The sequence below is a fragment of the Theropithecus gelada genome, chromosome 3, assembly GCF_003255815.1.
Source record: "Theropithecus gelada isolate Dixy chromosome 3, Tgel_1.0, whole genome shotgun sequence".
Classification (NCBI taxonomy): domain Eukaryota; kingdom Metazoa; phylum Chordata; class Mammalia; order Primates; family Cercopithecidae; genus Theropithecus; species Theropithecus gelada.
The window spans coordinates 72,982,242-72,996,560 of NC_037670.1; the positions used below are offsets into that span (position 1 = coordinate 72,982,242).

The 14,319-nt window shown below is 39.7% G+C and overlaps 1 protein-coding gene across 2 annotated transcripts in view; it reads right to left on the minus strand.

Moving 5' to 3' along the window:
* CDK13 (cyclin dependent kinase 13) overlaps positions 1-14,319 on the minus strand; it is a 140,190-nt gene that overhangs the window by 51,995 nt on the left and 73,876 nt on the right. For both annotated transcript variants that reach the window (XM_025379740.1, XM_025379739.1), the window contains exon 6: positions 223-412. In XM_025379740.1, the coding sequence (XP_025235525.1) occupies positions 223-412 (190 nt within the window). The remainder of the gene's footprint in view (positions 1-222; positions 413-14,319) is intronic.

Here is a 14,319-nt window from a genome sequence, read left to right on the forward strand (position 1 = left end):
GGGTACATGTGCTTGTTTGTGACACGGGTATTAGAAATTTAATAGTAGGGGTTAGGCTTCTAGGGTGCCCATCACCCAAATGTTGGACACTGTACCCAATAGGTAACTTTCAACCCTCACTATCCCCGACATTCCCCGCCGCTACAGTTTCCAGGCTATTCTCTCCATGTACATGTCCATGGTAAAACTCATTTTAAATATATATAAAGTTCATAACCATACCTATTATTTAGAAGGATATTGGAACATTTAATATCTCTATGCAAAAAGTTCTTCTTATGACAATAATCCAGACCCTCCATGAGCTGTCTCATAAATGACTTTATGTGATTTTCATTAAAATGAACCAAGCCTGATTCCAGTAGTCCCATCAGATCATGGTCCATATATTCAAACACCAGATAAAATGCACCTAAGAATGAGAATAATTAATACATTAAAAACTTATTCCTACAACTTTTCTATAAATTCACAATTTTTAACAATAAAAGGCTGGTGGAGGAAGAATTAATCCTTGAAGTGTTACTTTGTTACTTTAATAACATTCACCTTTCTCTCTGGACTTAATAATATCAATAAATAAATCCCAACGAAAACATCTAACCTATTTTCTTCTCCCCTCCAAAAAACAGTTACGATTAAAAAAAAAAAAAAAAATCACCCTGCTGTTCTCCATATTGTATAGTTTCTAGGTGCAATTAATGTTTTAGACATCAAATTGTCTCTTAGAAGCTGAATAAAATCAATATAGTTTATCAAAAAATTAAAAGCTGGTAAAAGAACTGCTTTAAAACAACAACAAAAAAAAAGAGTGCAGGCCAAGAAAGATGTTAGGTGACTTCTAAATGCTTCAATAAGCATGTAATTTAATTCTGTTTATACAGCTCCAGAGTACCTAAAGGCAAGAATTTGAGGAAAAACAATATAATTTGAATTTACAACTTTATTTTATAAAAAACAGCTTAGTCCTTCTACAAAAACCTAAAACAGCACATAGCACACACACACAAACTATACAAACGTACTTATGAGAGATTCAGAAATCCTAAATGAAACTTACACACAAACTGAATGAGAAATAGAATTCATTACATTTGTGAAAAGCAGAAAAACTAACACCAAGACAAAAAAAAGGCATCTGAACTTGGTTCAGATAAGTTCCTAATTTTTAAAACAGAGCAAAGAACTCTTGGTAAACTTGCAACAGGAGTCTTTCTTAAAAGTTTATTATGGTACCTCTCTGAAACCAACAACCAATGTAATATTTAATAGGAAAGGCTAGGTATTATGTATGAGATAAAAAAAAAATTCCCAGTGGCTCACGCCTGTAATCCCAGGGCTCTGGGAGGGTGAGGTGGGCGGATCACGAGGTCAGGAGATCGAGACCATTCTGGTTGACACAGTGAAACCCAGTCTCTACTAAAAATACAAAAAATTAGCCAGGCATGGTGGTGGGCGCCTGTAGTCCCAGCTACTTGGGAGGCTGAGGCAGGAGAATGGTGTGAACCAGGGAGGCAGAGCTTGCAGTGAGCCGAGATCGCACCACGGCACTCCAGCCTGGGCAACAGAGAGAGACTCTGTCTCAAAAAAAGAAAAATCAATATTCAAAAAGCAAAAGATGGCCGGGCACTATGGCTCATGCCTATAATCCCAGCACTTTGGGAGGCTGAGGCAGGTGGATCATCTGAGGTCAGAAACATGAGACCAGCCCGGGCAACATGTCGAAATCCTATCTCTCTACAAAAACTACAAAAATTAGCCTGGTGTAGTGGTGTGTATCTGTAGTCCCAGCTCACATAAGAAATGTGAGAAATCCTTTAAACTATAAACACTCTTACAAGACAGAAAAGTACACACGAGCAAATGGATAGCAAGGCTAAACATGATAAAGATGTTAATTATCCCTATGTTAGCTTATAAATTAGACACAGCCAAATTTTTCAAGATACTTATTGGTTGCTTTTCTGTAATGTATATCCACATAGAAAAATAACTAAGAATAGCAAAGTAACACCTGAAAGAGAAAGGGGGTATGTGTACACACTCTACCAGATATTAATCCAGTATATATTTCCATCATTAAAAAGTGTGATGCTGGTAAATAAACACGAAATAAAACAGAAAATTCAGAAATACATTCACATACATATGGACCTTTACTATATGATAAAGATGGTATATCAATTCAGTGGGGAAAAGATGGACTTTTTAAATGTTGGTATTGGGATAACTGAATAGCCAGAAAAAGATAAAACTTGTCTGTCTCTCACACTATACACCAGCATAAAAGCAAATTAATCTACAAAATTACAAAAATTAGCCAGATGTGCTGGTGGGTGCCTGTAACTCCAGCTACTGGGGAGGCACAGGCAGGAAAATCACTTGAACCTGGGAGATAGAGGTTGCAGTGAGCTGAGATCATGCCATTGCACTCCAGTCTGGACAACATGAGTGAAACTCAGTCTCAAAAAAAAAAAAAAAAAAAAAAAAGCAAACGAATCAGTTATCTAAATTTTTTTTTAAAGAACCATAAAAGTACTTTTAAAAAAACACAGAATTCCTTAATAATCTAAGAATAGAAAAAAAAGTTCCAACTAGGAATCAAGAAATAATTCATACCAAGAAGTAATAAATATGACTATGTAAAAATAAAAATCCTCTGCATGGCTAAAAATACTACAAGCAAAATTAACAGAATATAGCAACCTGGAAAAAAATTAGCTGCAACTTATACTGCAGAGTGATTATTAGTATCAACTACAGTCCAGGCACGGTGGCTCACGCCTGTAATCCCAGTACTTTGGGAGGCTGAGGCAAGTGGATCACCTGAGGTCAGGAGTTCGAGACCAGCCTGGCCAACATGGTTAAACTCTGTCTCTACTAAAAATACAAAAATTAGCCAGGCATGGTGGCTTATCCCTATAATCCCAGCTATTCAGGAGGCTGAGGCATGAGAATCACTTGAACACAGAAAGTGGAGTTTGTAGTGAGCTGAGATCCTGCCACTGCACTCCTGCCTGGGTGACAAGAGACTCTGTTGCAAAAAAAAAAAAAAAAAAAAAATTAGCCAGGCATGGTTGTGGGCGACTGTAATCCTAGCTACTTGGGAGGCTGAGGCAGGCAAATTGCTTGAACCCGGGAGGCAGAGGTTGCAGTGAGTCGCAATTGTGCCACTGTGCTCCCGCACTCCAGCCTGGGCAACAAAGCAAGACTCTGTGTCTCTCTGTCTCTCTCACTCTTCTCATATATATATATATATATACACACACACACATATATATATGTATGTATGTATGTATGTATATAAAATAAAAACTCTCTAAATTAGGGGGAAAAAAGATCAACGACCTTACAAAACAATGAGAAAAAGAGACAATTAGCTCATCTGAAAAAAGAGCAAAGTGCCCCTAAGTGAATGCAAAGTAGCTTAACTTTGCTCGTAATAAAAATTTATGGCCAGGCGCAGTGGCTCACACCTACAATCCCAGCACTTTGGGAGGCTAAGCCAGGTGGATCACCTGAGGTCAGGAGATCGAGACCAGACTAACCAACATGAAGAAATCCTGTTTCTGCTAAAAATACAAAATTAGCCAGATGGGGTGGTGCATGACTGTAATCCCAGCTACTCGGGAGGCTGAGGCAGGAGAACTGCTTCAACCCGGGAGGCAGAGGCTGCAGTAGGCCGAGATCATGCCATTGCACTCCAGCCTGGGCACAAGAATGAAACTCTGCCTCAAAATTAATTAATTAATTAATTAATTTCCCAAACTAAAACTTGACCAAAATACGAAATTGACAAAAATCCAAAAGTAGAACTCCAGAGACTATTGACAAAGCTGTAAGAAACACTTTCATACATTGGTAGTGGAAACACACAAATACAAGCCCTCTGGAGAGAAATTTGGCAATATCTAGCTAAATCACATTCAGCATTTCCCTTCGACTTAACAATCCCAATTCTAGGAACTTGTACCAAAAATTCACTGGCCAAAATACAAAATGAAGTATGCAAAGGGCTATCCAATGCAGCATTATTTACACAATGAAAACATCTATCACTAGGAAAGTAGCTGAATAAACTATAGTATATCCACACAGTGCAGTGCCTCTAAGCAATAAAATGAGAGAATGATTTTTGTCTACTTACATGGAGTAAACTTCAGCGTGTATGGTTAAATGAAAAGAAAAAGGTAGAGTAGAGCACTTAAAACATTGCTACCTTTTTTTTATTAAAAAAAAGGGGAAGGTGAATATGTACAAAAGAAATGTTGGAGGATGAAACAAACATTTAAAATAGTTACCCATGGGTAAGAGAGAGAACAAGAAAAAAGGAATGGAAGTGACACTATTCTGAATGTACCTGTTTTATAGTTTAGAGTTTGAAACCAAGTACACGTTTTATATAATTAAAATACATCATTAAATCAAAAAGGGGGAAAAAAAGCAATCCCTAAAAAACTAGAAACATATCCACATTTAGGTGGATTTATGTTTATCAAATTGGTTACATAAACTGTCTACAAAACAGTATACCGACTATATACAGCTGGGGGGTATATTTTTTAAGGACAAAAGGAATCACTTAGAAATCTTAAACTGCATTCAGTAGTCTTGTTGGCAATTAAAATTAGCATTGTTACTTTGAAATTATTACATGTATATGGTAGAACAAAATAAGCTATGTTAATATTTTAGGAACCAAGGCTTTTAGTTTACAAGAAAGATAAGGTCAAAGATGTATAAATCATGTACTCTGAAATTGAAACTGAAATCATTGACAGTAGCCAGCCTCCAAAAGGGTCCTGAATGATCCTCACTATCTGGCATCCATGCCATGCCACAGTGACTCAAGGATGGTCCGTGTGACCAACAGAATATTGGAGAGTGAATAATGTGACTTCCAAGACTAAGTCATGAAGACAATGCAGCATCTACCTTACTTTTTTAAATCATTCAACCTGGGAGAAGCCAGCCGCCAAGGCTGTCAGGATATTTAAGCAACTTTGTGGAAGACCCATGTAAAGAATAAGTGAGACCTCCCACCAAGAGAACAACTTGCTAGCCATGTGAGGGAGCCACCTTGGAAGTGGATTCTCCAACCCCAGTCAAGCCTTCTAATGACTACAACCCTAGCTAACATCTCATTGCAATCTTATGAGAGACCCCAAACCAAAACTGCCAAGCCAAGATGCTCCCAAATTTCTGCCCACAGAAACTTCAAGATATAGCAGCTTCCACCATAACCTTTTAAGTACAACTGCCAAAGAACTGAATTTGTATCTAAATAAACTTCTGGATTTAATTACTATTTAAAGGAAATAAGAGGGATAGAAGAACAAGCTAACTAACACCTAAAGGAAGCATTTGGCCAAATTGAAAATGCAGTGTACTCTCCAATAAAAAAAAGGAATAAAATGTTTAAAAGGCAAGAAGAGCTACTATAAATTATGAGACTTAAAATACTAATTAATCATGAATAACATGCACATCTTGTTTGCATGCAGGTTCAAACAAAGCAGCTATAAGAAACATTTTTGAGACAACTGGGTAAACGTGAATGTAGATCATTAGATGACATAAAATTATGGCTAATTTTGTTAACTATAAGGTCTCTTTTCTTTTTAAATATAACTACAATTTCATTATCTATTGTCTCTCTATAATCAAAGACTAACTTTTATAATACAATGAGCCTGAGATTCACTTAAAAATAATCTAGGAGTTTTTTATTTTATTTTATTTTTTTAAGTAGACAGGGATAAATAAATTTAGCAAAATGTGTTCGCTATAAAAGTGGAGGATGGGGACACTGGGGTTCATTATACTATTTCCTCTACTTTTATTTTTATATTTTATTTTAATTTAAATTTTTTTTTTTTTGAGACGGAGTCTCGCTCTGCCGCCCAGGCTGGAGTGCAGTGGCCAGATCTCAGCTCACTGCAAGCTCTGCCTCCCAGGTTTACGCCATTCTCCTGCCTCAGTCTCCCAAGTAGCTGGGACTACAGGCGCCCGCCACCTCGCCCGGCTAGTTTTCTGTATTTTTTAGTAAAGACGGGGTTTCACCGTGTTAGCCAGGATGGTCTCGATCTCCTGACCTCGTGATCCGCCCACCTCGGCCTCCCAAAGTGCTGGGATTACAGGCTTGAGCCACCGCGCCCGGCCCTATTTTAATTTAATTTTTTTTTTTTTGAGACGGAGTCTCACGCTATCACCCAGACTGGAGTGCAGTGTACAATCTCAGCTCACTGCAACCTCCGCCTCCCAGGTACAGGCGATTCTCCTGCCTCAGCCTCCAGAGTAGCTGGGATTACAGGTGCCTGCCACCACACGTGGCTGATTTTTGTACTTTTGGTAGAGACAGGGTTTCACCATGTTGGCCAGGCTGGTCTCAAACTCCTGACCTCATTTACTTTTAGATGTTTGAATATTTTAGTAATAATGAGTCTTTTAAAAACGTAAGTAAAATTTTAGAAGGTTTGAAATTATTAAATTAAGAGATAAATTTTATGTTCCTATATTTTAAAATTGGTTTTTACTTATCAAGGTTTTATATATATATATGTATATATGTGTGTGTGTGTGTGTGTATCTGTATATATAATTTATTTATTTATTTATTTAGAGACAGGGTCTCACTCTGTTGCCCAGGCTGGAGTGCAGTGGTACAATCATGCCACTACTTCCTAGGCTCAAGTGCTCCTCCTCCTGCCCCAGCCACTCCAGTGGCTGGGACTAAAGGTGTATGCCACCATGCTTGGCTAATTTCTGTAATTTTTTATACAGACAAGGTCTTACTATATCACCCAGGCTGGTCTCAAACTCCTGAGCTCAAGCCATCCTCCTGCCTTAGCTTCCCAAAGTGCTGGGCTTACAGGTGTAAGCCAAGGTTATATATTTACATAGTTTAAAGCAGTGATTCCCAACCTTTTTGTTATCAGGGACCAGTTTCATGGAAGACAATTTTTCCATGGACTAGGGATGGGGGGATGGGTGGGTGGAGGGATGGTTCTGGGATGATGCAAGTGCATTACATTTCTTGTACACTTTATTTCTATTGTTATTACATTGTAACACATAATGAAATAATTATACAACTCACCATAATGTAGAATCAGTGGGAGCCCTGAGCTTGTTTTCCTACAACTAGATGGTCCCATGTGGGGGTGATGGGAGACAGTGACAGATCATCAGGCATTAGATTCTCATAACAAGTACACAACCTAGATCCCTCACACACACAGTTCACAATAGGGTTTGGGCTCCTATGAGAATCAAATGCTGTCACTCATCTGACAGCAGGAAGAGCTCAGACAGTTATGGGAGCTATGGGGAGCCACTGTAAATACAGATGAAGCTTCACTCGATCACCTGCCACTCACCTCCTGCTGTGTGTGGCCCAGTTCCTAATAAGCCACAGACCAGTACCTGTCCATGGCCTGGGGGCTGGGAAACCCTGGTTTAAGGCAATGGTTTTCAAACTGTGGGTCATGTAATCAACTGAATAAGTCATGATCTGTGTTTTTAAAAACATTTTTATATTGCTTCATATTTTTCCTATATTGTATTTAAAATTAATAAAATCATATGTAATGTAGTGGTGGAACTATAACATGCCACATAAAATTTCATTATGGTAGGAAATTTGATATATATACATATCCTTAGAAAAATATTAGTATCAAAACTCTAAGAGGAGTTTATCTGTGTGAACAGATAAGTGATTTTTACTTTCTCTTATGCTGCAATTTTCTAACTTTTTCTAAAATAAGTACAATTTTAAGAAACATTATCAATTGTGCCTAATATTCAGATTAATAAGGGGAACAGCAAATAACCCAACTGAAAGTAAATGCCAATGTCCACAAATAAAGAATCCAGAGAGAAAATTACAATGTTAATAAATATATGTAAGATGCTCCATACCTCACCAGTTTTCAAGAAAGTACTAATCAAAGCAATGATGAGATATCATTCTCTTCTATCAGATTGACAACATTCAGTAATAGCCAAAGAAAGGATACTCACACACTGCTACGTTTGGGCAAAGTAATCAGACAATATGTATTATTAAAAATACAAATATCCTTTGACTTAGCTATCTCACTTTTAAGAGTAAATGTAAAGAAATAACAGCAGTAGTATGCAAATATATGTGTACAAGAATATTTTTAGCAGTACTATTTATAGTGGAAAAAAGCTGAGAAAACTTGAATGTCCACCAATAAACAAAAGGTTGAATAAATCTAGTATATCCATACTGTAGTATATTATGCAGCTAGAGATATGTTATAATCTTTAATTTAAAAAGTAAATTATAGAAAAAAAAATTAGCCCTGGGGACTACCTGTTTCTGGTCTGGAATTTAAGGAGTTAAAAACTGCCATTCCACACTCAAAAGAAAAGAAAAGAAAAGGTGAAAAGCAACAACTCTTCTTAGAGCTATCACAGAAATTGGAGTCACAGGGCAAACCACTGCCCCCAAAATTAGAGAGAGGCAGGCAGGTACGGGATACAGAGAACCACAACTTACAACTGCAGAAATCTCCTTGGGAATCATTACCAAGGTAGGAAAGCCTAAACCAAGCTGGAGGCTCAGTGTGAACAAGTTTTAATTTAAAACTACAGCAGGACCCTGTCTGAGAGGCCTCCACATTGTCAGTTTTTAATAACCAGAAGTCCTCCAGATTATCATAGTGAAGATCAGAAAAAAATATGTAGTTATGATGAAATATGCCCAGAGCATTCTGTCCTTAACAAGGCCTGACTTCAAGAGAAATTATTTATCAGAGCCTAACCTACCAGGGTTCCACCAAAGCCTTGCCAATCTAGAAGGGAAATATTCAACTCCAGGCCGGGCGCGGTGGCTCAAGCCTGTAATCCCAGCACTTTGGGAGGCCGAGACGGGCGGATCACGAGGTCAGGAGATCGAGACCATCCTGGCTAACACGGCGAAACCCCGTCTCTACTAAAAACACAAAAAAAAAAAATTAGCCGGGCGAGGTGGCGGCGCCTGTGGTCCCAGCTACTCGGGAGGCTGAGGCAGGAGAATGGCGTAAACCCGGGAGGCAGAGCTTGCAGTGAGCTGAGATCTGGCCACTGCACTCCAGCCTGGGCGACAGAGCGAGACTCCGTCTCAAAAAAAAAAAAAAAAATATTCAACTCCAGAGCACTCTAGCCTTAGACTCAGGGTAATGAAATACCCAAAATACCAGCATCCTCTAGCACTCCTGTCTCAGGGAAAAACCAAAACATCAGAAGTACTTGTGGAGACTACAGTCTAGGGGCACAGGTTCACTAAAAGACTGAGAACAAATCTTTAGGCTATAGAACACTTCCCTCCCTCCACACCTTACCACTATATAAATACAGCTCCTGTATACTAAGTGGAGAATACAACTAAACAAATTGCACACCTCAGACCTTATTTAAGAAATTCCAGAGAAACCAAAAGACAACAGGGGAGACAAAAAGAACACTAGAGGAAATTTTGGCCTCTGATACTTATAGGTACAGCAAAGAGAGAACATAGCCTAACACAAAACCTTACACTAAAGGCATATTTACCTCAGTTCCTTCTATAAACCATGTACTACTTCTTTCAATGAAAAATTTAAAAGTATGCTAAAACACAGTTTGAAGAAACAAAGTAAGCATCAGAGTCAGACTTAGATACAGCAGAAATATTGGCATTATCAGACTACTAATTATTTTAAAAGCTCTAATTAATATTCCTAAAGCTCTAATGGAAAAAAGGTAAACAAAATACAAAGGCAGAGAAATGGAAACTCTTAAGAATCAAAGGACAATGTTCAGGCCAGGCATGGTGGCTCACGCCTGTAACTCCAATACTTCGGGAAGCTGAGGTGGCGCATCACCTGAGGTCAGGAGTTCGAGACCAGCCTGGCCAACATGGTGAGACCTCATCTCTACTAAAAATACAAAAATTAGTTGGACATGGTGGCTCACATGTATAATCCCAAGTACTCTATATGAGAAAAATAACACAACTCTAATGAAAGAAATCAAAGGAATGAAGACAAATTCCATGCACATAGACTCTACATTGTCAAGATGTCAGTTCTTTCCCAACTTGATATATCCTTTTAAAGCAATCCCAATCAAAATCCCAGTAAGTTATTGTGTGGATTATCAACAGATTGATTCTAACATTTATATAGATAATAAAAGACTCAGAGTAGCAAGAAAACATTGAATGAGAGCAAAGGTAGAGGGCTGACACTACCCAACTTTAAGACTGACCATAAACCTACAGTAATTAATACAGTACGGTATCAGTGGGGGGGGGGGGGAACAAACAGATAACTAGACTAACAAAACAGAATACAAAAGCTCAGAAATGCATCCTTTAAAAAAAAATAGTCAACTGATCTTTGACAAAGGAGTCAAAGCACTTCAATGGAGAAAGGATAGTCCTTTCAGCAAATGCTGCTGAAACAAGGGGACACTGACACGTGAACAAAATGAATTTAGAGACAAAACTTATACCTTTCACAAAAATTAACTCAAAACAGATCATATACTTAAGTGTAAACTGCAAAACTAAATTTCTAGAACACAGGAAAAAATCCAGGTGATCTTGGGTTTGGCAATGACTTTTTATATAAGACACCAAAATCACAATATGTGAAAAGAAGAAACTAATACGTTGGATAGTGTTAAAATTTAAAACTTCTGCTCTTTGGCAAGGTGCAGTGGCTCATGTCTATAATCCCAGCACTTTGGGAGAACAAGGTGTACAGATCGCTTGAACCCAGGAGATCGAGACCAGCCTGGGTAACATGGCAAAACCCTGTCTCTCCAAAAAATATTTTTTAAACCATACAAAAATTAGCCAGGTGCAGTGGCATGTGCCTTTAGTCCCAGCTACTCTGGAGGCTGAGGTGGGAAGACCACTTGAGCCTGGGAGGAAGAGGTTGTAGTGAACCAAAGTCATACCACCGCACTCCAGGCCTGAGTGACAAAACAAAACAACCGAAGAAAAACTTTTGCTCTTCAAAAGACACTGCTAAGAAAATGAAAAGACAAGTCAGACTGCGAGATTGGTATCTACTGGGCATGGTGGCTCACGTCTATAATCCTAGCACTTTGGGAGGCCGAGGCAGGAGGATAACTTGAAGGCAGAAGTTGGAGACTAGCCTGCGCAACATAACAAGACCCCATTTCTCCAAATAATAATAATAATAATAAATTAGCCGAGCTTGGTGGTGTGTGCCTGTAGTCCTAGCTACTCAGGAGGCTGAGGCACGAGGATCACTTGAGACTAGGAGTTTGAGGCTGCAGTGAGCCATGACTGTGCCACCACACTCCAGCGTGGATGACAGAGTGAGATCGTCTCCAAAATAAAAGAAAGAAAAAAGAAAATAAAGAGCCCAATTAAAAAGAAGGCAAGGGCCGGGCGCGGTGGCTCCAGCCTGTAATCCCAGCACTTTGGGAGGCTGAGGTGGGCGGATCACGAGGTCAGGAGATTGAGACCATCTTGGCTAACACGGTGAAACCCCGTCTCTACTAAAAAATACAAAAAACTAGCCGGGCGAGGTGGCACATGCTACTCGGGAGGCTGAGGCAGGAGAATGGCGTAAACCTGGGAGGCAGAGCTTGCAGTGAGCCGAGATCCAGCTTGGGCAGCAGAGCGAGACTCCGTCTCAAAAAAAAAAAAAAAAAAGAAGGCAAAACATTTGAACAGATATCTCACCAAAGAAGATATATCAATGGCAAATAAGCAAATGAAAAAATGCTTAATATCATATTTTTCTTTTTTTCCTTTTTTTGGTTTTTTGAGATAGAGTCTCACTCTGTTGCCCAGGATGGAGTGCAGTCGCATGATCTTGGCTCACTGCAGCCTCTGCCTCCTAGGTTGACGCAAATCTTCTGCCTCAGTCTCCCAAGTAGCAGGGACTGCAGGCACATGCCACCACGTCCAGTTAATTTTTGTATTTTTAGTAGTGACTGGGTTTCACCATGTTGGCCTGGCTGGTCTTGAATTCCTGACCTCAAGTGATCCACCCACCTTGGCCTCCCAAAGTGCTGGGATTACAGGCATGAGCCACCGCGCCCAGCCTTAACATCATACTTCATCAGAGAATGGCAAATTAAAACAACGATGAGCTACCACTACATATCTATTAGAATTGCAAAAATCCAAAACACTGACAACACCAAATGCTGGCAAAAATGTGAAACCACACAAACTTTCATTTATTGCTTATGCAGACAGTATGGAAGACAGTTTGGCAGTTTCTTAAAAGGTAAACATTCTCTTACCATATATAATCCATCAATCCCTGGTGTTTACCCAAAGGAGCTGAAACTTAACACAAAAACCTGCATACAAATATTTATTCATAACTGTCAAGACTTAGAAGTACCCAAAATATCCTTCAGTGGGTGAATGGTTCAACAAACTGTGGTACACCCATACAATGGAATATTTTGAGTGAAAAAAAGAACTGAGTTATCAAGCCACAGAAAGACAAGGAGGAACTTTAAAGCGCATACTGTTAAGTGAAAGAAGCCAATCTGAATATTCTACATATTGTATGATTCCAACTAGATGACTTTCTGGAAAAGGCAAAACTATGGATAAAGTTAAAAAAAAAAAAATCAGTGGAAGAGTGCAGTAACTCACACCTGTAATCCTAGCACTTTGGGAGGCCAAGGCAGGCGGATCACTTGAGATCAGGAGTTGCATACCAGCCTGGCCAACACTGCAAAACCCCATCTGTACTAAAAATACAAATTAGCCAGGCATGGTGGTGCACACCTGTAATCCCAGCTGCTCAGGAGGCTGAGGTTGCAGTGAGCTGAGATGGCACCACTGCACTCCAGCCTGGGTGTCAGAGCAAGACTGTCTCAAAAAAAAAAAAAAAAAACACACCAGTGGTTGCCAGAGTTGCAGGGGTGGGGAAGGATGAACACAGGACTTTTAAAGCAGAAAAAGTATTCTGCTGATTTTTGTGTCACTCTCAGATTCTCTGTGTCTTTGCATGCCAGACTGCCTGAATGACTGTTTCTCTTTCTCTCTCTCTCCATGCCCCCATATATACATACTTTTTTAATTTCAATGGTGAGGTACTTCTGTTCTCTAGAAAAGATATAATGTATAGAGGCTACAACTACTTCCACTGAAATACTCTCCCCACATAGTTAGCACTTAAAAGAGATGCTACTAACGCTTTTGAGACTGCTAAACATGGATTAGAAAGAATCACAGCAAAAGGGGTAGGGGGTGCAATGAAAGACAGCCAGATAGAACCAAGAAGTGACCCTGAGTGTCCTCATCCACTACTTCAGACAGTAGGACTCTAATTTAGACCAGACATGGTGACTCATGCCTGTAATCCCAGTACTTTGGGAGGCCAAGGCGGGCGTTTATCACAACGTCAGGAGTTCGAGACCAGCCTGGCCAGCATAGTTAAACTCCATCTCCACTAAAACTACAAAAAACTAGCAGGGCATGGTGGTGCAAGCCTATAGTCCCAGCTACTCAGGAGGCTGAGGCAGGAGAATCGCTTGAACCTGGGAGGCAGAGGCTGTGGTGAGCCAAGATTATGGCACTGCACTCCAGCCTGGGCAACAGAGCAAGACTCTGTCTCAAAAAAAAAAAAAAAAAAAAAAAAAAACTTTTCTCTCTCTCTCTCCCTATACATATATATGTGTGTGTATATATGTGTGCGTGTATATATATGTATGGGGGGAGAGATAGAGAGAGAGAAAGGGAGACTTGATCAAATTGGGGGTTAGGGTCATTGGTCCCCCACACTGTTGAAACCCCATGTTCACCTTTTGACTCCCTCAAAACTTAATTATTAATAGCCTACTGTTTTTTTTGGTTTTCTTTTTTTTGAGACGGAGTCTCGCTCTGTCGCCCAGGCTGGAGTGCAGTGGCCGGATCTCAGCTCACTGCAAGCTCCACCTCCCAGGTTTATGCCATTCTCCTGCCTCAGCCTCCCGAGTAGCTGGGACTACAGGCGCCCGCCACCTCGCCCAGCTATTTTTTTGTATTTGTTTTAGTAGAGACGGGGTTTCACCATGTTAGCCAGGATGGTCTTGATCTCCTGACCTCGTGATCCGCCCGTCTCGGCCTCCCAAAGTGCTGGGATTACAGGCTTGAGCCACCGTGCCCAGCCAATAGCCTACTGTTGACGAGAAGCCTTCCCAATGACAGTTAAGACACAGACTAGCATCTACATATATTTTATGTAATTTTATGTATTCACGAGACACCATTTTCTTAATTTTTTTTTTTTTTTTTTTTTGAGACAGTCTCGCTCTGTCGCCAGGCCGGAGTGCAGTGGTGCA